The sequence below is a fragment of the Lontra canadensis genome, unplaced genomic scaffold (assembly GCF_010015895.1).
Source record: "Lontra canadensis isolate GAN:19392208 unplaced genomic scaffold, GSC_riverotter_1.0 scaffold28, whole genome shotgun sequence".
Lineage (NCBI taxonomy): Eukaryota > Metazoa > Chordata > Mammalia > Carnivora > Mustelidae > Lontra > Lontra canadensis.
The window spans coordinates 21,371,030-21,395,232 of record NW_022631022.1 but is presented as its reverse complement, the minus strand read 5'-3'; the positions used below and the strand labels follow the sequence as shown (position 1 = coordinate 21,395,232).

At 36.5% G+C, this 24,203-nt stretch overlaps 1 protein-coding gene across 4 annotated transcripts in view; it reads right to left on the bottom strand.

Moving 5' to 3' along the window:
- Positions 1–296: 296 nt before the first annotated feature.
- UBE2Q2 (ubiquitin conjugating enzyme E2 Q2) overlaps positions 297–24,203 on the bottom strand; it is a 39,868-nt gene continuing 15,961 nt past the window's right edge. For 2 of the 4 annotated variants that reach the window (XM_032865139.1, XM_032865137.1), the window contains 7 exons: positions 17,614–17,670; positions 12,832–12,972; positions 9,436–9,520; positions 7,865–7,925; positions 7,018–7,108; positions 892–971; positions 298–385 (listed from right to left, as the gene is read on the bottom strand). In XM_032865139.1, coding sequence (XP_032721030.1) covers positions 313–385; positions 892–971; positions 7,018–7,108; positions 7,865–7,925; positions 9,436–9,520; positions 12,832–12,972; positions 17,614–17,670 — 588 coding nt within the window. In that variant the 3' untranslated portion in view covers positions 298–312. Of the gene's footprint in view, positions 386–891; positions 972–7,017; positions 7,109–7,864; positions 7,926–9,435; positions 9,521–12,831; positions 12,973–17,613; positions 17,671–24,203 lie in introns of all 4 variants that reach the window. The other 2 variants (XM_032865140.1, XM_032865138.1) reach the window with 1 other exon arrangement.

Below are 24,203 nucleotides of genomic sequence, written 5' to 3'. Positions count from 1 at the left end.
AATCTTTCTCTAAGCCATCAGTCACAATTTATATTTGAAAAACATTTGGTTTTTTATGATGAAATGTATACAAATAGGGGACATTAAAAACTTCTACTGATAAACAACATAACGGTTCTCAAATGATGGTTCCCATATGAGCAATATCGGCTTCACCTGAGACCATCTTAGAATTGTAGAAATGCATATTCTCAGCTTTTCCTACCCAGACTGAGTGAATCAGTAACCCTGGGGTAAAGCTGAGCATTCTAGGCCTCTCAGCACTTAACTAATCTTCCAAATGATTCTTACATACACTATCAAAGAAAATAGTTACTTAAACTTACCCTCCTGAGAGAACAGGTAACACCACTCGAACAAACGGAGGATCAAATGGAAAGTTATCCTAAAATGCAAATGGGAAAGTTTAACTAATTTGAAGAAACCCTTTAATACTATATTATTTCAAAGATTTTAAAATAGTCTATAAAGAATGTGTGCATTTATTATTCATGATAAGGGTCATAAAAGTAAAAATAGTACCAAAAATAAAATGAAGTAAAAACCACAGCAAAAAAAAAAACAAAAACAAAAACATGGCCAAACAGTTATAAAAAATATGAAGGGGTGTTCCACTTCCAATAAAACTATATAAAGGGACCGTTCCAATAATGATACACTAGGTAACTTAGAGCAATCCTCTGGTTGACAATTAGAAGAGGTGGACAAAATTTAACAATTTTAACAATTTTTTAAAAATTTAACAATTACAGAGCTAAGATCAGGAAGAAAAAGGGAATCCCAGAGAGCGCCAGGCCTCTCCCCCAACCCCCAAACCTTAGGTTTTCTTTCAATTACAGAAGAGAAAGGTAAGAAGTCAAGAAGCTCAGTAGAACTCAGACTCACACTTGCAGGGCTGTGGAGGTAAAAATTGGATCTGGGGTCCACCAAGGAGAGGCCTTGACAAGTCTCCCACACTTTAGGTTGGGACCCTGAAGGACAAATGACAAATTGACCTAACTGACAAGGAATGAAGTCCAACTTTACATCACCTAAATCCCTGACTGGATTCACTGATACTGGACTGCTAGTGCCCAAGACAGACAAGGACAAATATAAACCCTCTCTGGAGAAGAATACCATCTAAGGCTTCCAAAATTAGCTAATTTTTCACTTAAAATGTCTATTCCCAAAAATGGAAAATTACACAAGACTTAAGACTTAAGACAAAGATGTCCAGGAAATGAGAAGCAAATGACACAAAAACCGTAAGGGTTCAAGATTATATAGAGTTAGCAGACATAGCTTTTAAAACAGCTATGTTGAATATGTACAAGCAAAGAAAAAAGACAAGATTGAAAATCCTGGCAAAGGACTAAAATTATAAAAATGAACCATACAGAAATTCTGAAACTTAAAAATGTAATGACTGAAATCACTAACTTAACAGATGAACTGAACCACAGTAGAGACTTAGTGGAAGAGAAATTCAGTGTACAGGAAAATAGGCCAAAAAGACATCCAGAATGAAGCCAAAAGAGAGAAAAAGGTAGAAAATGCAGAAAATGACAAGACACAGGGGAATGTATTAGAAAGGCTTATCATATATAGAGCCCTAAAATAACATGAGAATGGGACTGAAGCAATATTTAAAGAGAACGTCTTGAGAATTTTCCAAAATTGAAAGACAAGACAAGGTGTAGGCACTATGAATATTTCAAAGGAAATAATGGAAGCCCCAGAGAGGGAATGGTAAGTTTTTGAGTTGCTAAAAGAAATTTCTAATCTAAAAATCTATACCCAATTCAAATACTTTCCAAAAAATGATTTCACAATAAAGTTGTTTTCTTGTCAGGAGATCCAAGCTAAAGGATATAAAGAATATTCTTCAGACAGGAGAAATAGGACTCTAGATGGAAATATGAAGAATAAAGACTATGAAAAGAGCAAATATGCAATTGTGACTGAATATTGACTAATTACTGAACAATGATGTATAGCTTCTAGGTAAGTACAGAAAATGAAAGCACATATTTGACAGGGAATCCACGTTCTAAGTCTTCGCATTGATGAGGAAAAGGTAAAATACAAATTAAATTTACGTTACACTTTGACAAGGATATACACCGTAGCTGCTTGGCAATAAAGAAGTAAAGAAGAGTAAGAGAACACCCAAGTACTAAGCTAAAAGAGGTGAGAAACTGCAACAATTAAAAAAAAATCCAAAATATGAGAAAAAGGAAAATGGGAGTAACAAGAAAAGTAAAAAGCACTTAGGAGATGGGATTGAAATCCAAATGTCAAATAATATTAAATGCAAATAGACTAACTGTTCTAATTAAAAGACAAAGATCATCAGACTTGATAAAAATATATGAAGAGAAGAGAAAAGAAACCTCAACTAATTCTCAGGCTACCAAGAACAATTCTCTTTTTCAAATTCTCAGTCCTAGAAGCAGATTCCCTGAAGAACAGAGATTTTTCTCTTTATGAACTAAATCAACAATGGTAGCCAAGGTGGCCAAGAGCATTAGAGGTTTGTCTCTTGGTGTTCAGGAAGCCAAGAAGGCTGCCCCTCATTTCCCTACAGCAGTCGGGTAAGGAAAAAGCACACTGCCTCTAATGAAGACATGACAGGAAGTCTAAGAGAAATTACCTTCAATTTCTGTGGTCAAATAAAAAGGAAGAACTAATTGCCTCAAACGAATCTGAGGCTAAGGGAGGTAAACAAATATCTGTCTCATCCACTTATTTCCAATAAACACAAAAATATAGTTTGAACCAGAAGAATAAGCAGCATAATTCCAGTAACTTACTTTAACTCCCTACTTTCACCCATCCTCAAATAAGATTCTAAGGAACATATAAACTATGAAAATGCAATTCTAACAGGAAAAGCAGATAAAAAGCATACTTCTGGTGGTTAAATCAGATAATCTTAGATTTCTACTGCAAGGGAGAACTTACCCACACAAGATGCCAACTTAATGACAATTACTAAACCTACTTTCAAATAAACTGTAGATAAAAGGTGAGCTACTTAACAGATATAATTAAGGGTATAGATGCAAAGCTTAGTAAAGCACAACTTCATTTAATCTCCTACTCTTTAGATCTTTAAATATGTGATCCCAAAAGATAAGCCTTTTTAAACTGATTATATGACCAGGAGAACTACCTTCATTTTAAGTAATTCTTCAGAGTAACTCCTCCACATCAAAACCTAGAGATTCTGCTCCATAAACATAAACTGCACCATGGAACTCAGTAATTAATATTTTATAGGAATAAGAGTTCCTTAAAGGGTTATGGTGGGGAGGATGAGGATGACTGTTAAAATAGACATTTGAGTTATCTGGGTACACTAACGCAGAAACTGAGAATCTCAAGGTTTACAAGGATATCATGAAGTCTTCAATTCAACATCTCGGCCTCTCAAGAAAAGTTTAATAATGAGGAATATTCTATTCTTGAAAAACTCACTGAATGGCTCTACATAGCTATCACTTCCTTTATACTGAGCTGAAAATTGCCTCTTTAAAGTCTGACTTACTAGTTTTCATATCATGCTTTGTGTTAATCAAAAACAAAAACGAGGGGCACCTGGGTGGCTCAGTCGGTTAAGCGTCTGCCTTCAGCTCAGGTCATGATTCCACAGTCCTGGGATCAAGCCCCCACATCAGGCTCCCTGCTCAGCAGGGAATCTGCTTCTCCCTCTCCCGCTGCTGCTCCCCTAGCTTGTGCTTGCTCACTCTCTCTCTCAAAAAAAAAAAAATAATAATAATAATAATAATCTAAAAAAAACAAAAAACAAAAACATACACATACACAGCCCTTTAAATAGTTAAGAACAAGCTCTCATGAACTCCTATGTTCTTCTCTCTAAATCTATAATTTAACCAGCTATCAGAGGACATGGAAACCTCTTTCAAATCCTTGCCGCTATTTTCTAAATGAACCCAAAGTTGTCTAAATAAACCCTTTCTAAAATACTACCTCAGAATTCAGTTCAGTAATGCAGTAATTCAGTAAAACGGCTTGAAAAACCAGACCACCATTTCCTTAAGAGCATAGCATAATACAGTTGCCAGGCTGCTGATGAATCTAATAGGTCCCCATTCCCTCCTGTCCCTATCCCCAACCTTGCGTTATACTGTATCTCGAGTTCCATTTTCTTATTACTCATGACTTTCAAGTTGTCACCATGGACATCTGAGGCCATAAATACTATTCATGCTCCTTCCTGTAAATCACTGTTCTGAGTCATACCTGCTATCCTCCAATTCTGTGAAACCTGATACTTAATAACTTGGTAGTTCAATTTGCCAAGGTCACTTAGTTCAGAGCAATCACATTCTTCTCAGCCCTCTTAAGAAATATTCCAGCCCTAGCAATGGCCCTTCTTTCTGGTATCAGGAGTCATGGTCCAGAAAGATAAATGCAACAGAATTTACCTCCCAGATCATTCCCTCCCTGAAGTTCTGCCTAGAGTAGGAAAATATCATGAAAACATTAAGTGCAGCCACAAGTCTTTCAGTTTCCTGGTCAAGATTTCATATTCCCTTAAAGATACCTCTTGAGAAGAAAGTGAGAGGGAAGGGACACACAGGGGGCTTTCAAAGGTCCTGGTGGGAAAAAAAGAAATAGACCCTAATTTTTTTTAGTATAACTGACACAATTTACATCAGTTTCAGGTGTAAGGTTCTATTTCTTAGGCTTGGTATTGGACAAATGGGTATGATTTAATAAAACTGTTAAGACTGCTGAGTTAAAACATTCCATATATATATATTTTTTTAAAGCTACTATCCTGGTTTTTCACCATATGAATCAGTAAAAATGCAGTCATGTTAGCAACTTCAGTAAATATATACCAGTCTCACTCTCTAGGAAGACAACCCAAATGACAACCACAAAAGTTTCTATAATAACAAAACTGAGGGAAAATACAGACATTTGACATTTTTGTTATTTGAACAAAGTCCAATCATAAATAAGGATATATCAACAAACAAAAATATATATACACAAAACCTAAGTAAAAAGTTTTCAGAAAATTAGCCTTTTTTAAAGTATATTCTTTCATGTCTTTGCTTTTTTCCTTAAAAACCCCTCATGTATTCTCTCTCATGTTTCCTTAAAAACCCTCCTCTCATGTATTCCAGCACATTACTCCTTGCCCAGATTAAAATCAAAGCCCCAACTAGTCTCAGAAATCTATTTTATCCAAACTCTATTCTAAGGCTGAGACATAATTATTGATTTAAAAAAAGATAATCTATCATGCCCCTACCTAAAAACCTCTACTGGTTCTTTACTGTATAAAAGTTAAAATCCCAGACTCTTCATCATGGTCTCCGAAGCAGTATAGACTTCATCACAGACTTCTCCCCAAGAAAAACTGTAGGCTCTTGAAAAACGGGATTATATTTTAGATCCCTCCATGTCCTCAAACCTTCCAGAGTCCCTCATGCACTGAAGTCTACCTAACTAAAATAGAAAAAATAGACATATCTATAAGGCAATTGCTACATAATTTTTTTCTTCCCAATTTAAAAGAACACAGCAAAAAGAAGTTTCATATAATTCAAATACATAACTCCTTAGAAACACTTGCTAGTTTTTTTTTTGAAACAAGTGTTTTAAAAGGAATACATTTATCCTCATTCCATATTAAATCATTACATTTTATCAAAATACTATCATTATTTTTCAACCTTTACTCTTAACATTAAAAAAAAAACAACTATTAAAGGGCCCCTGGTTGGCTCAGTCCTTAAGCATCTGCTTTCGGCTCAGGTCATGATCGCAGTCCTGGGATCGAGCCCCGTATCCCGGAGACTGCTTCTCCCTCTCCAGCTCCCCTGTGCTTGTGTTCCCTCCCTGGCTATCTCTCTCAGTCATAAATGAATAAATAAAATAAAAACTATTAAATATAACCTATAAATTCAGAAAAGTACATAAAATATACCATTATATATACTAAAATATGCATCCATGTAACCAGCACTCTGGTCAAGAATCAGACGACAGCCAGTTTCCAAGAAATCCCCAGATGTCCCTTTCACAGCTCACAACTCCCTCCGTCTCACCTAGATGTACCCCCTCTCCTCAACTTATGGAAACCATGCCTTTGCTTTTCTTGAAACTACCCAGGTTTGGATCCATAAACCTGTGTTTCTCAGCCTTTCCATTTTTGCTCTACTAAGAAAGCTTTTTAGAAATAGTTTAGAAATTCAGGGCACCTGGGTGGCTCAGTTCGTTGATCATCTGCCTTCAGCTCAGGTCATGATCTCAGGTTTCTGGGATCAAGCCCCGAGTCAGGCTCTCTGCTCAGCAGGAAGCCTGCTTTCCACTCTCTCTCTCTCTGCCTGCTGCTCTGCCTCCTTGTGATCTCTCTCTCTCTCTCGGTCAAATAAATAAATAAAATCTTTAAAAAATTTTTTTAAAAAAGAAATATTTTAGAAATTTTTTTTCATCTATCTTTAACACAGACATACTGCGTTAACTGTTTATGTAATGTGGTCCCTTAGAGGGCCATAGACCATTGTAATATATAAGAATTTTTTCACTCCAAGGACCAGTTTTCACCTGACTAGTGGGGATACAGCCTCCACTGAGATGCAAGGCCTAAACAATATATAAATTTAGTTTCACCTATTTTTGGGCTCTATACAAAGGAAATTGTAGAAACATGTTTTGGGGTCTGGTTTCTTTAGCTCAACGTTGTGTTTAAGATTCACCCACATTCTCCACCTTTTCCTTTTTATATGAACACAATTTTCCATTCTAATGGACACTTCGGTTATTTTCTGTTTGGTGTTATTATAAATAACACTGCTCTGAACAGTCTTATATAGGTCTCCTGGTGTACCTAAGTACTCATTTCCTGTGGGGTATACACTATGCAGAGAATTCCTGAACTTCAGGGAATGAATACCTTCTACTTGACCAAGTAACACCAAATTGTTTTCCAAAGCAATATAAAAATATACATTCCCATTAGAAACATATGGAATCCGCTTAACATTTTCTTACCTTAAAAGAGAAGTTAAGCAAAATATATTCTATGCCTTCTTTTTCTTTTAAGATCTGAAGATCACTGTGCAAAGGACTATCAGGATCAACCCTAAGAATTACAAAGCAAAAAACAATTCAAATAAAAAAATCAAGAGATTTTTTTCTTACTAACCAGAAAAATGAACCAGTTCAAGAGCTAAAACAGAGTCCCTCGGGTAAGTTTCAAACATAACATTGCTCTATGGTCCCTGGGTAAATAAATCGCAATAGCCTCCGACTCCTTGGGATTAAATGTCCAAAAAGGTCACAGGATTTTACATCCATTCCCATAAGGGGATTCGAAGTTAGCAGCCATTCTAAAGGAAAGTCATATGTACATATATTTTCTCAAGAACTCAAAAAGAAAATGTCTCTAAAACTGTAATACTAGCCAAGGGATTCAAGGAGAGAAATTTATCACAGACAAGACCAGAAAAAGTGAAATCACTAACAAAATCTAAATCTGTCTATAACTGTTCTATATATTCCAGCCTACTTAAGTTCCTCATTCCAAATATAAACTGGTTATCATGGGCGATCAGGTTATTAAGCACACTTTTGTTTCTGTAGTTCCCAATTATCTCACTAACTCCATGAACCAATTTATCCCACAGCTGGTCCTTTTTCTAATTCCTCTTTCTGACTTTACTTATTTAAGCCTAAGAAACAGCTTATTTTAACAATCTGAGAACTATTTCTATAGAAACACAGTCTAACGTTCTAAGTAAAAACCATAGCATACAAGGTATCAAAGTAGGGAGAAAAAAATTTCCATTGTGATAGTCTATCATTACAAAGACTGGGTAAGCATCTAAGAGTCACTTACTTCTGCAGTTTAACATGCCAGTCATATAAACTGTCATTTATGAGTTCCACTGAATAAATCCCTGTAAAGATATAGAAACGCAGATTACTTTTTTTCCTTTTTTTTTTTTTTTTTTTTAAGAGAGGGGTTGGGGGAAGGCAGAGGGAAAGAGAGGAAATTCCAAGCTGGGCATGGAGCCTGATGTGGGACTCATTCCCATTACCTAGAATTCATTCTGGCTCACCAAAATCAAGTGTCAGACGGTTAAGCAACTGAGCCCCCCCAGGGGCCTCTAGGTTATTCTTTATTTGATCTTATAACTACTACTTCAGTATAAATGAACACACTAAATAACCATCAACATCTGGAAATTTTGCTATTAAAACACAGAACTAAGCTATATAAAGCCATCAATGAAGACAATTCTTTAATGAGTTGAGAAACTGTGCGTGGGAGGGGGAAAAACTATGCAAAATCCTATGTACTTTAACACTTTTCTTTTATGCATATGCAAATATTTCTATTAAAATGGAATCCCTCCACAGAGTTTTCTAACCTTCCTTCAACTTTCCAGGGCATCTTTCCAATTTAGTAGATAGGAAGACTATTGTCAATCTTTTTAATAACTGTATGGCAATTTATTTATGGATATACCATAATTTAAACAATTTCCACCTATATCTAATTATTAATTTTTTGCTACTACCAACAATGCTATAACAAGCAAGTAATTATTTAACATTTAAAAGTAAACCCATATTTAAATATTTAACTGCGCTTGATGAGGTTTCTACAGATAAACTTTTAGACTTCTAATAAGAAAAACAGGATGCCAAAACTTCTAATAATTCAGAATCAAGTTTGGCTTACCTTGCACTCTAAAGCAGAAAGTTTTTTTTGCTTTTTATTTTAAGTACATTCTAATGATTTAGATTTGGTCACCCAGAATTACTGAATGGATCACAAAGGTGCCTTTTCAAATATATTAAAATTTGGCTCTTTCCCTTATTTTAGTAAGTCAGAATCTCTGACAATAAGAGGGAATTTTACTTCAATTAGAGAGGTTTCAAAATATTTAAGTCTTATTAGGTAAGAAAGAACACTCAAAGTCAAACTATGAAATAAATTAAAAAAAAAAACAACCACGTATTTTTGAAGTGATACCATAACTACCTATACAATAAAAGTTGATTTTTGTTTTTAAAAAATAAGGAAAAATCATAAAAATCAACTCGGCAACAGTTCTTTGTTCATACAAAAATATATGTATCTTATTTACTTTTCAAAGCAGATATAACTCATACTTTTCCCAGAATCTAAAAATCATGAGTTAATCCCTGTTATCAAGAAGATAAAAAAAATCATGAGGTATCCATAAAAACAATTTTCAAAAACCCAAAGAACAAGTAAACTCATCCTATTTTACCTTCCACATCTGTTAATAACTTGATTAAATCTGCATTTCACTTCTCTAAAATAAAGTTAATAACCATCTCTGTTTCTATCCAGTTATATTAGAAGAACTAAAGTTCACTATCTGAAATTTTGAAAACAGCATAAGGACAACAGAGTAGAGATCCAGAGGTCCTTACCTGCTTTATAACTCTGTGATCTGTATATGTCCCTGAGCTCTTTCATAAGTCTATCTGAAGCTTGCACAGACCCAGAGACTGCACCCTGCAACATAAAAATTGCTGTTTACCAGAATCTACAAAGTCAGATAACTAAAAAGATTTGAGGTATATAAACCAGAAAGAAAAGTTTACAATGAGATTATAAAAACAGATCACAACTCAACATAAAAAAACAAAGAAGTTTAATTAAATTAAGGATTATGAAGTTTCAACAGAAATATAAAATGGGGGACAGGTCTGGCTCATTTACTGTTTCTTATCATCTGAAAAAAAAAATGTCTAACCAACATGTCTAGATTACCATGGTTCCTACAATAGCCTAGAACTTATCTCAAACTACACTGATTTTTTTTTTTTTTTTTTAAGATTTATTTGACAGGCAGAGATCATAAGTAGGCAGAGACGCAGGCAGAGAGACAGAGAGAGAGGAGGAAGCAGATTCCCCATGGAGCAGAGAGCCCGATGAGGGGCTCGATCCCAGGACCCTGGGACCATGGCCTGAGCCGAAGGCAGAGGCTTTAACCCACTGAGCCACCCAGACACCCCTACACGGATTTTTTTAAACTATTAATTTTTTTCTCTTTAGGATTTTATTTTTTAGAGCATTTTTAGATTCACAGAAAAGTTGAGAGAAAGGTACAAAGATTTCCCATATTACTGCTGCCACAACACAGTATTATCAATATCCCTCACCAGACGGTATGTTTTTTTAAACTGATAAACCTACACTGACACATCATTTCACATACCAGTGAAATCCATAAATCACCTTAAGGTTCACTTTTGGTGCTGTACACTAAATGGGTTTGTAAAATGTGTAACAACACCTATCCATCATTATAGTATCATACAGAGTATTTTCATTACCCTAAAAATCCTCTGTCCTCTGCATATTTATCCCTCCACCCCACCTCTGGTGAGCACTGATCTTTTTGATGTGTCCATAGTTTTGCCTTTTCCAGAAAGTGATATAGTTGGAAATATACAGCTGTGTAGCTTTTTCATCAGATTGGCTTCTTTCACTTAGTAATATGGATTTAAAGTTCCCCCATGTCTTTTCATGGTTTGATACCTCACTTTTTTTTTTTAAGATTTTATTTAATTATTTGACAGTCAGAGATCACAAGTAGGCAGAGAGAGAGAAGGAAGCAGGCTATCTGCCGAGCAGAGAGCCTGATGTGGGGCTCGATCCCAGGACCCTGGGATCATGACCTGAGCCGAAGGCAGAGGCTTTAACCCACTGAGCCACCCAGGTGGCCCAGCTCACTTCCTTTTTTAGCAGGGAATACATCCCATATTTTTGGGATATACTACAGTTTATCCATTCACCTACTGAAGGATACCCTGGTTCCTTCCAAGGTATCGCAATTATGAATAAAGTTATTCTAAACATCTGTATGGAGGTGATTGTCTAGACATAAGTCTTCAATTCATGTGGGTATACCAAAGACTGCAACTGCTTTAGGAATACATGGTAAAAATCATGTTCGGTTTTCTAAGACTCTGCCAGACTGTCTAAGACTCTGCCAGACTGTCTTCAAAAGTGACTGTAACATTTTGCATTCCCATGAGCAAGGAGTGAGAGTCCTATTGCTTCACATCCTTGTGACAACACCAAATGTTGTCAGTGTTCCTGATTTTGGCCATTCCTTAATTCTTTTTTAATTTTAGCTATTCTTATCGGGACATAGTATCACCATCAATTTTTGAAAATACTAGAAGGCCCTTGCCATTTTACCCTATCAACTAAAACAGGGTTTCATTAGTCAGAATCTAAGCAAGAATGTCATACTGAAGGTACTTTACATATTAAGAAACTGAGAAAGAACATGTTCACCTGCATGCAACTAATTTCAGTTCTTTTCCATGTTGGGATTTCTCTAAAAATGAAAATGCACCAATGTCTTATCCTAGGACAAAATATGAATGCCAACTATTTCTCATAGGACAAAAACATTCAGAATTTCTTTATTTAAAAAAGAACTGGTCATGTGAATTTTTTTTTAAAGATTTTATTTATTTATTTATTGAGAGAGAGAGTGAGAGAGAACATGAGAGGGGGAAGGTCAGAGAGAGAAGCAGATTCCCTGCAGAGCTGGGAGCCGGATGGACTCGATCCTGGGATTCCGGGATCATGACCCGAGCCGAAAGCAGTGGCTTAACCAACTGAGCCCCTCAGGTGCCCCTGGTCATGTGAAATTTAAAATGTTAATGTCTGCACTACACTTTGGGGGATGGGTGGCAAAGGTTCACGAAGCTATTACTTCCTAGCTTTGTGACCTTGAGTATATTACTTTAACTGGTTTAAACCATAGTTTCATACCTATAAATAGGAACGATATTTTATAAAGTAGCTATAAAGGTTAAATGGGAAGGTACGTAAAGTTTAAAGTACTTAGTGTCCCTCACATGAAAACATTCAATAATTTGTATTCATTTTGACTATAATATACAAACTGAAAGCAATCATGAGAGAAAGTACAGAAATCATTAATTTAAATGCACAAACTTTTTCTTTTAAATAATCAAGATAAGGGAAGAGCTAAATTTTTTTTTTTTTCTGAAAAAAAAACTTTGCCAACTAAATTAATATAGTGAGACTGAAGGGGAGAGAGTAATCTGCTTCCAACACCTGCCATCTCCCTACATAATAATTCATTCCTGGTTTTTGAGAACCTACACCCAGACAGAGGTCCTCAGATGTCATGGGTTTCATAAAGAGCTCTAAAACAAGGCAGGAAGTAAGAAGGAAGTGTTGAAACAAAAATGTCCCCACTTTAGGCATTTTATAAGCATCATTCTCATTTATTCTTCTGAGCAATCATCCAAAAGGTATATATTCTCTATATTTTAAAGCTGAGGAAACTGAAGCCACAGAGCTATGTTTATTACTAGACTAAACGTTCATTTCAAGCCCCATGTCACTTCACATAAAAGTTATGTTAAGTCAAAAGAAAAAAATACTTTTGGTTTGGTTAGAGCACAACAGACCAAATTGCAGTTTGGTGGCGAAGAATTTAAACTTTACATTGTAGAAGACACTAAATTTAAATATACAGATCTCATAGAAGGGTAAGCAGTATAAATACTGGAAAGGAGATATACACAGTCAACAGCAGGTTAATTTCAGCACATGAAAAGCAGATGAGCATGGCAGAAAGCTATGAACAGATGAGACACTTTAACAACAAAAACAACAATCCTGCAGGTAAACAAAACATGGTTGAATCCACAACACAGGCAAGGGTGGAGGGGGGCAGCTTAGACTGTTATCTAAATGAATTGCCCAGTGTTATATTACCTATAATTACTCAATCCCAAAAGTGCAGGTTCTAGATATTTGCACATACTTACATTGAGATGGTCTTGCCTTTGAGTCTTCCTAATTTTCTCTAGTATTGCCAAGTTTTCTTTTTCAATTCCTTCATCCTCTGACTTTTTTCCACTAATAGGCTCTTCTTCCTTCATTTCATAGTGATCCAAGTCTTCAATATCCTACATGAAAAATAGTAGCTTATTGAAACTTACGCAAAACTTAAATTATTTATGATTCGACAGGGAACAGAAAAGAGAATGGGGAAAGGGAAAAGGCATTCACATTCAGTCCAGGTTCCCTCCTTTTATAACCTACATTGTGTTTAAAAGCTAGAAACTGAGTAAAACATATTTAATAGATTTGTAACATCATTAACTACTACAAAAAAAAATCTATTAAAAGAATCTTTTGAAACATTTAGCATTAAGTTATAAAGAACCTTATTTATACTTTGTTCCAGTAACTTGACTTCTAGAAATCTATTGTAAGGAACTAATTTAATTTAAGCATAAAGATGCCTATTTAAACTATATAGCCACAACCCCCCACAACACACACACAAAACTGCATGTGCAAAAATAGCAGAGCAGAGAGGCACTTGGGTGGCTCAGTTGTTAAGCATCCGTCTCTTGGGGGGAAAAAAAAGCATCAGTCTCTTGGTCTCAGCTCAGCTCAGGTCATAACCTCAGGGTCATGAGATGGAGCCCAGTGGCAGGCTCTTCCCTCAGCGTGGAGTCTGTTTGAGATTCTTTCCCTCTCCCTCTCACATCTGCCCCTCTCTCCCATTTGCACTTATACTCGCTTGGGCTCTCTGGGTCTCAAATAAATAAAAATCTTAAAAACAAAACAGAACAAAAACCCAGAGCAGGTAACTCAATTCCATGGAATATTAGAAGACTGTTAAAATGCAACCAAAGGGTGGTGAGGATGGCAGCAGAGAGTGGAGAAGGCTGGCCCCTATGGGTGCCAGGTTCTGTGCTCAACTGGGTCTCACGGCTGCTTCTGGCTGCTGCCTCGGGGTGAGGCAGAACAGCAGCCCCAACCCAAATCTGAGAACCCACCAGTGGTGGACCTCACCACAACTGTGGGGTGAGCTGGGGGACTGGGCGCCCCTGGGCAACCACAGGGCCTATACGAGTTAGAGCTGTGCTATCCACCAGGCAGACCCTTATTTCTTGCAGCTGCTAAGCACTTGGAATGTGGCTAATCTGAATTCAGATGTGCTGTAAATGTACAGACTTAGTGCGAAAAAATAGGAAGAGCTCATAATTCTGTTTTATGAACAAAATGACAGTAATTTAAAGGTTACATAAAATGCATTAAATGGGAAAAAACACAATGTAAAACAGAATACAAAACTGAATATAAAGAATCTCAATCACGCTAAAATAAGCACAAAAAAGGAGGCTAGAAAGGACATATACTGAAATAATAATCTCTAGAGACATGCAGTACTTTTCCTTCTTTTCCAAGTTTACTGTCACGAGCACCTACTGATTTTTATAATTAGGAAAAAAGTTAGACTAGGAATTTGAATAATAGCCCTTGCTTAACATCTTTAATCCCTACATCATTCTCCTTCCTTCTTCTCCATATCATCTACTTGTATTTAAAGAAATCTATGCAGAACTTTTAAAATCCTAACCTTTTTCTATTAACTTCTCTTTACTTCAATCATCAAAATCTCTAAAGGAGTACTAGATACTTACTATCTCCATTTTTTAAGGGAACTAATTCACTGCGATTTGTAGACCATCCAGACCACATGGTCTTTTTCTTTAGAATCTCATCTCTTCAACCGCTACTACATTCCTTTCTTATTCAGACCCTATCTATGACTCCATGTTTCATGGAGCTCCCTCCCCTGATTTGTAACTTTCAGCCCCAATGTTCCATTCCACACTTCAGAGTTCTCACAAACTTCCTTAGTCTCTCCTGCTCCTCCTCCTCCACCTTCAAACTCAGCCACATTCCTATCCTTACATCTTCTCTACCTGAGTATTAATCTGCACAGAACAGAATTCATCATTATCTTTGTAAAATGACACTCAGCACACTATTCTCTGCTTAAGGCCTTTCCTCAACAATCACACCAATATAAACATATTTGTCTCTAATTCAAGACTTTAAGCCATCTGCTTTTCTGGCCAACCTTGCCTTTCCAACACATCAATCTTAATCTCCCCAAAAGATAGCCCCAATGCACCTAAACACACCATGCCCAAAGGTTGCTCTGTGCCTTTTTTACCATTATTTTAGTTTACCTAGATTATCTTCCTTTCTCCTATCTTAATCTGACTTCTCTGAAAACCAGGCTCCTATCTTCCAGATTTCCCTAAATGTTGCTGTCCCTTCTTTATATCATCTTGCAAAGGAAAACAATGAGAAGTACATAAACTCTGAATAGAACGTCTGCTTCATTGGACACTAAACCAGTGGAAAAGGCTTAATGTTTTCCTGCAGTTTATTCGACCTAAATTACAGTGCATGAAAATCTTAAAAACAAACTATCCCCCAAAAGTCATATAAATTAGACAATGCTAAGAATTATCTTGGGGGTGCCTAGGTAGTTCGGTCAGTTAAGCGTCTGCCTTCAGTTCAAATCATGATTTCAGGGTCCTGGGACTGAGCCCTGTGTTGGGCTCCCTGCTTTGGTGAGGAGTCTGCTTCTCCCTCTCCCTCTACCCCTCCCCCCGCTTATGCTCTCTTTGTGTGTGTGTGTGTGTGTGTGTGTGTGTGTGTGCATGGTCTGTCAAATAAATAAATAAAATCTTTAAAAAAAATTATTTTGCTCCCAGACACAAAACAAACCACAACTACTTCTTTAGTTTTAAGGCATTCTAAGGAGTGTATTTAGATTTAAGATTTTGCAGATCAAGAAAATAAGGTAATAACTTGAATTAATTCTAAGATCCTAAACAGTAAGAAGGTTTTAAAATCAAGACTGTGCAACTGAAATACCTTTTACATGGTCAGTGAAAAGACACAAATTTAAAAACAAAGCTTCAGAGCCTGAAAACTTACAAAATTTTATCAGTGCCTGGAAACTAAACTGGCCTAAAGTCAAGGTCTTAGAATCTGCCCTACCAAATTCTTAGATGATTTTTCAACATGAAATAGCTTCACTATTTCTAGTGAGTAGTCCCTGAAATGTTCTCAAATTCTCCTTTTATTTAAATTCAGAATTTTTTTCTTTTTTTAACTAAAATCCATACTTTACTCATTCTTTTCTTAGTTTTTACCTAATATCCTATTCTAGGATCCCCTCCAGGATACCACATAATATTTGTCATGTCTCCTTAGGCTTCTGGCTATTACGGTTTCTTTTGTTCTTTTTTTTTAATTAACATATAATGTATTATTTGCCCCAGGGGTACAGGTCTGTGAATCATCAGGCTTACACACTTCACAACACTCATCATAGCACATACCCTCCCCAGTGTCCATAACCCAATCACCCTCTCCATGACCCCCTCCCCCTGGCAACCCTCAGTTTGTTTTGTGAGATTAAGAGTCTCATGGTTTTTCTCCCTCCCGATCCCATCTTGTTTCATTTTTTCCTTCCCTAACCCCCATACCCCCAACTTTGCCTCTCAAATTCCTCATATCAGGGAGATAATGGTCTTCCTCTGATTGACTTATTTCACTCAGCATAATACCCTCTAGTTCCATCCATGTCATTGCAAATGGCAAGATTTCATTTCTTTTGATGGCTGCATAGTATTCCATTTTATATATATACCACCTCTTCTTTATCCATTCATCTGTTGATGGACATCTAGGTTCTTTCCATAGTTTGGCTACTGTGGACATTGCTGCTATGAACATTCGGGTACATGTGCCCCTTCAGATCACTACATTGTATCTTTAGAGTAAATACCCAGTAGTGCCATTGCTGGGTCACAGAATAGCTCTATTTTCAACTTTTTGAGGAAACTCCATGCTGCTTTTCCAGAGTGGCTGCACCAGCTTGCATTCCCACCAACAGTGTAGGAGGGTTCCCCTTTCTCCATATGCTCGCCAGCATCTGTCATTTCCTGACTTCTTAATTTTAGCCATTCTGACTGGTGTGAGATGGTAGCTCATTGTGGTTTTGATTTGTATTTCCCTGATGCCGAATGAGGTGGAGCACTTTTTCATATGTCTGTTGGCCATCTGGATGTCTTCTTTGCAGAAATGTCTGTTCATGTCCTCTGCCCATTTCTTGATTGCATTATTTGTTCTTTGGGTGTTGAGTTTGATAAGTTCTTTATAGATTTTGGATACTAGCCCTTTAATCTGATATGTCATTTGCAAATATCTTCTCCCATTCTGTCAGTTGTCTTTTGGTTTTGTTGACTGTTTCTTTGCTGTGCAAAAGCTTTTCATCTTGATGAAGTCCCAACAGTTCATTTTTGCCCTTGCTTCCCTTGCCTTTGGTGTGTTTCTAGGAAGAAGTCGCTGTGGCTGAGGTCAAAGAGGTTGCTGCCTGTGTTCTCCTCAAGGATTCTGATGGATTCCTTTCTCACACTGAGGTCTTTCATCCATTTTGAGTCTTAAATTCTGAATTTTCTAAACTTACTAGTTACTCTTCTTAAAAATAACCAAATATGGATTAAGTATTGGCTACTATTAAATGTAAACATAATCTTAATGCTAAAATGTTAAGAGATTTTCTAGGAAATCAAACATTTTGCTCAAAAATATATCATGAATTTAAAATGAAGACAGATTTTAGAAATTATATTCAATTTCAAAATAAAGAAGATTAGACAACTACTAAAATATTTAAAAATGAAGATACAGTATTTATAAAATGTGATTCTTACATAAATACCTACTTCAGCCATCTCTTCCTCTTCTTCCTCTTCTGAAGTCACTTCGTCTGCGGTCCCATTCTGAAAAAGGAAAAGAATTTGCTAGGGATACACAGAATAAGCACATATCGAAGAATTAGAAGACTTCAGGGACAAGTCATCTGTCACTATAGTTCCACTAACAGAATTTATTAAAGTTGAATATTTACTTTTAAATCCAGGTTTGATGTGACAAATAATATTTATCAGCTTTAAAAAAAAAATTTGAACAATTCAACTTGACAGATGCCTTGAGTATAAACAACGGCAATTAGTCCAATAAAGCAGAACTGGAAAAAATTTTAAATATTCTAATTTAAAATAAGAAAATGTTTTACACATATGGCTATGTATATAAAGTCAATGGCTCCTTTCTCTTAAAACAAATATCCCAAACCTTTTACTTTAACTTTGAAAAGCCTAATCCTCCTTAACTTTGAAAAGCCTAATCTTTTACTTTGAAAAGCCTAAATCTTTCCATAAATTCCACTGCCTTACATTTTAAAAGATAAAATGTGTCATGAAGCAGTAGACATTTCACAAAACTATACAATTATAAAATGATCACCATTTCACTAAAGAGCCATTTTTTTTAAACATGTCATTTACCACAGAATACGTCCTTACAAATACACAATTGTCCACTCATTCACAAATATCTGATGGAGTTTTAGGAAAGGCCTTCATACCTAATTTTGGCAGAGTTCAAAAAGACAAGTTATCTGAACCAGAACAGAGTTCACAACAGAACACATACAGCAGGATTTTTCTTTTCCTTCTAGATATACTGGCTGTATTTGTTCCAACTACGGCTGGTAAGCATCATTTTCTTATATAGGAGGCCTTACTTGATGGCCTCTTAGTATAGGTATCAGAACCAGAGAGAAAAGACACATTTTGGAAATACAGCTCAACACAGCAGCAAAATCTAACTCACTCATCTCTTCCTTGAACTCAAACTGGAAAGTCTGCTTGCCAGTACCTCTCCATTCACATGCCATAGCCAGAGCACAGGTGTACAAACTCGGGGGGGCGGGATGCCACAGCAGAGAAGAGTGACAATTACTGAGGGCACTCACAGCAACCATTGATAATGTGATCAATGGTATATCTCATCTGTAAATGAGCAGATAACCAAGTATCACTAGATACTTGAAGAAAACTGGCAATCTGAAAAAAAGGCACCAAGTCAAACAGACAAAACAAGCAAACTGAAGCATTATTAATGAACAAAATTTAAAAAAATCTAATTGGCATCCTTAGCAGTACTTGAAAAGATACTGTGTCCACACAATATAAAAAAAGATAACCACGCAAAGGAAAAGGCAGTTCTGGGAAATGAAAAAGATATTCCCCGCCTCACCAAAAAAAAAAAAGATAAAGTGGAAAAAAAACCTAGTAGAAGAACCAGAGAGCACAATGGATTTGAATGACCAAAACATTTATGATTAAGAAGATGACCAAACTGTAACATTCCCTTAGAATGTGGAGAAAAGGAGACAGGGGGGTGGGGAGGGAAGAGGTATTGATAGAGAAGAGTTATGGGAAATGGGAGACAGGAATACCCAGAACTAATATTCATCTGCTATCTACCCATAAGACTGAGGGAAAGAAATAAGAGACAAAGGTTGTCAAGCTAAAGAAAGACTTCAGAATACTAAGTGGCTCTGAATGACCCAAAGGAATGTTGAAAAGTAAACCCCTATACTTCGCAGAAAAAAAAACCATACAACTTCCAGAAAGGAAAAAAAAAAAAATAGAGGAAAAGAAGAACCAGACATCAGGCTTTTCACTTGTAACAATATATATTAGAAGATAAAAGTATAAAGAACCTAGAAGAGATTGAATTATGAAGTCTATGTCTAGTTCCACTGGGACAGGTACCATATCCTTTGCCACTGGATTCTCAGCACCTCTATAGAGTACTTTGCACAGAGTCAGACGGACAGTTGTTCAATGAATAATAAAAACAGACACCAAGTATTCAAGGAACACTCTCCACGCACAGTCCCAGAAATCCTTTCTAGAAATAAAAATAGAGACATCATTGAGGGCTACATTTTCAGAGGTAGGAAGCAACCATGGAATATAAAATATACAGCAATAAGCAAAGACATAATAACACCAATGGTTAAGTTTAAGCAATTGCTGAAAATTGAGCTGAGAAGTTACAAGCCATATCGTAAAGAGTGAAAAACTAAAAATAGCCCAAAGTCCACCTGAGAAGGTCAAAAACTCTTTCTAAAGAACTCTTAGTTTTAAGAAGAAATTGACCCTCATGCTCCAGTAAACCAACTTCTATATTATGTGCCCAGAAAAATGCTCACATAGGTATCCCACAAAACTGGACAAGAATGGTCATGGTAGCATACGTGTGCTTTTTTTTTTTCTTTTTCTTTTTTTAAGATAGATTTATTTCTTTCAGCAAGAGAATGAGAGAGATCACAAGCAAAACCGGGAGAAAGAGAGGTAAAGGGAGAGAGAGAATGTCAACCCAACTCCGCTCTGAGCACAGAGGCTGACATGGGGCTCAACCTCACAACCATGAAATCAAGACCTGAGCCAAAACCAAGAGGCTTAACCAAAGGCACCAATGAGGCGCCCCACACTGTTCCTAATAGCAAACTCAAATGGAGGAATCTGTTATGGTAGGTTCAAAGAATGGAATAAATATAGCAATGAAAAGAACTATAGCCACTCATATGAATAAATTTAACACACAATTGTTAAGCAAAAGACAAAGAACACACATATAGTATGACTCGTAATATGAAGCTTAAAAACGGTCAACACTAAATCATATTGTTGAGAAATGCAGATATACATGTTAATAACAAGGGAAAAGGAAAAGTTTAGCATAGAAAAAAATGATCATCTAGAAGGCACGTCCAAAAAGTTTCCAGTGATAGCAATATTCTGTTTCTTCACTTAGGTCAGGGCTGGGTGATAATTCCCAGGTATTCACTGTAACTAGTTATTACACTAATGTTCATATATTTTCAACACCTATACAACTTCTTGTGAAATATAACAAAGTAATACGAACAAAATATGGAATCAAATCACAGGATATACAAACTATTTAGAAAATAAATATACTAAATCTTAAAACCTATGCAATGAAGTTAAACAGCACACAGAAGGAAATGTATACCTCTCACATGTTCATTAAAGCAATTTATCACAGTGGTCCAATAAACTACAAAAGCAAAAGAACAAAAAGGTTAAGACTCACACAAAAATGAAAAAGAAAATTATATTTAAAAAATAAAAGGACTGGTTCTATCAAAAGGCCAATATAAATCAGACAAGCTTCTGACAAGTAGTCATGACAAAGAAAACAACTTGAGAAATGAAAACAGCTTCATAGCCATAGGTTCAAAAGTACAGATGGAAGTGATTTTTTTTTTTTTTTAGAATATAAAATTACTAAAATTGAGGAATGGGAAAAATGAAGACTAATACTTAGAAAAAGAGAAAAATGGATCAGGCTCAGATTTTATTTAAACCATGGTTTCTCAACCTTGGAAGTACTGCTATTTCTGGCTAGATAATTCTTTGTCATGCAGGACTCACTGGACATTGTAGGACATTTAGTAACATCCCTTCTACCACAAAACGCCCATAGCATTCACCCCATCCAGCTGTGACAACCAAAATTATCTCCAGATATTTCCAGATGTCTCCTGAGAGGAAAAACTGGACCCAGCTGTAATTTTACTTAAGCTGTCCTAGACTTTGGGGGCACTTGGGTGGCTCAGTCGGTTAAGTATCTGCCTTTGGCTCAGGTCATGATCCCAGAGTCCCAGAATTGAGTCCTGCAGAGGGCTCCCTGCTCAGCGGGGAGTCTGTTTCTCCCTCTCCCCCTACCCCCTGCTTGTGGTCTCTCTAGCTCTCTCTCAATAAATAAAATCTTTAAAAATAAATAAAGTGCCCTAGACTTCAGAAAAAAAAAAATACACAATTTTACCAAGTCATTTTAGGAGACTACTAACTCTGACACTGAAATGAAACAAGAGCCTAAAAGGAAATAAGTAAGCAAACCAAACTACATTACAATCTCACTTAAAGTAGAAAAAGCCAAAAATAAAGTATTATGATATCCATTGTGTCCCTGCAGCTACCACCTATGCAGGTGCTCAGTATTTATTATGAATATAAGGATGAATTCACAATTAGCAATTTTTTCATGTAATTCACAAATTATATCTCTACACACGCACAATTATGAAAAACAAGGTAAATCACCTTGTCCTTGTCACACACACCATGTCCATGATATATAATTAAGTGAGAAACACAAGTTGCAGACATCCCAGAGTGGGCAAATTGAACATAGTGTATATATATGCTTCTCCCATCTTCTCTCTTTCCTGAAGCTCCATTAGAATTATAGTGAATAAACACTATACAACATACAATGATAATAAAAAAAGGAAATGAGGCTACCAGCAGAAAAGACAATTCATGCATGCTAGTAAATGCCACTAAATGGAAGAATGGTAATTAATAGAGCAAATAAGTAAAGTAGGTTAGGGGATTATAGGAGGCTAATTTGTCTCCAAGCACTCTGGAGAGCCTCTAGATTCTAAGACCCTGGGTACACTAGACAGCAGGAATAATGGATAGAATTGAAAACAGATCAACCAAAAGCCTGTACACAGAACACGTCCAGTCCCCAAAACACAGTGCCCAACCTTCATCCTTTTTTTTTTTTTTTAAGATTTTGTTTTATTTGTCAGAAAGAGATGGGAGGGAGGGGGAGAAAGAGAAGGAGCACAAGCAGGGGAATCAGCAAGCCAAGGGAGAAGCAGGCTCCCACTGAGCAAGGAGCCCAACGTGGGACTCGATCCCAGGACCCTAGGATCATGACCCAAGCCAAAGGCAGATGGTTAACTGACTAAGCCACCCAGGTGTCCCTCTCCCCTCTGTCCTTAAGCAGAACCCAGGCTGAGAGATCTACCTCAAGCAGGCGATTGTAAAATTTCATGTCCAAAGAAACCAAGTAGTTCCAGCCCCCATTTTTTATTACACCAGAAAATAGAAACTGGGAGGTGGGGGTTGGAAGTCAGCTTAAATTCCTCTTAAAAGCTATCCGTTGACAAGTCTTGGCCACAAAGAACTCTCAATTATCTTTTTAGTACCTTGCTCAAATACAAGTAAGAAAGGAAGTAAGTAAGAAAGGAAGAAAAAAAGAAAAATATGAGTAACATAGAATTGATATTTGAGGAATAGTTTCAAAAAGAAAAACAAGACCAATATAAACAAGGAAAAAAAAAAAACTTACTGAAGAGAAAATAGAGGGGTACTTGGGTGGCTCAGTCAGTTATGTGCCTGCCTTCAGCTCAGGTCATGCCTGCTTCTCCCTCTCTCTCTCTGCCCCTCCACCCTACCTGTGCTCTCTCTCACTCTGTCTCAAATAAATAAAATCTTAGAAAGAAAGAAAGAAAGAAAGAAAGAAAGAAAGAGAAAAGAAATGAAACGAGACGAGACGAGACGAGACGTTAGAGAAGGAGAAGACAAGGGTATCAAAGTAACTCCTTAAGGACACTCACGATTACATCTATAAATCAAAACTGGAATGCTATGAATAAAGAATAATCAGAACAAGAAAGGGGTCTCAGAATTTATGGGACATCATTGGAGATGACCTTGACCCACATTCCCCAGCATTCATCCCCTTATATGGTCCCTCCCAAAGTCAATCTGGGCTGGCCCCGTGACTTGCTTTAACCAGTAAATGTGGCAGAAAGGACACTGGGCCAGGTACAGATCTAAGTCTTAAGAACCCCCTGGCGGCTTCTACTTTTGTGCTCTTGGCAGCCAAAAATTAAGAATGTGGCCTAACTTTTGGAAGAAAGAGAAGCCACAAAAAGAGGTCCATCCAAGAAGAGGAGATGCCAAGGGAAAAGTGCAGAGTAAAGAAGCATTTTGCACATTGTGGTGCAGCCACTATCTGAATGTGCAATGAGCCCAGCAGGAAAAAACAAAACAAAACAAAACAAAACTGTCCAGCTAAGCCTAATCAGCCCACACAATGGTGAGAAATACAATAATTTAAGTTTGGGGTAAGTGGTTAAGCAGCAGTAAATAATCAAAACACAACCAAAAAAAGTTATGCTCTCCAATTTTTTAAAATTGAAGGAAAAAATTCCAGAATTTGAAATTAAAAAAGAGAATATGGAGATAATATAAAAGATACAAAGGCTCAAGCAAAGGTGGTCTAAAAGACAATTAGGAGGCATTCGAAAAATGAACAAATAAACAAAATGGAAAGGAGGGAGTTATCACAGAAAAAAAAAAAAAATACAAGAACACTTACCTGAGGAGAAAGATAAAGGAGCCCACATTTGAAATGACCCATCCATACTGAGAGTCCAGCAACAATGAAAAACACAAAAATCCACAACTAAAAACACACCATTGTGATATCTGAGAACACCAACACAAACTCTTCAAAGTGTCCCAAGTCACACACAGACTTATAATGCATCAGGCTTAAACAACACCACTGGCTAAAGGACAGCAGCACAGTCTTTGAAATTCTGAGGGAAAATTATTTTCAACCCAGAATT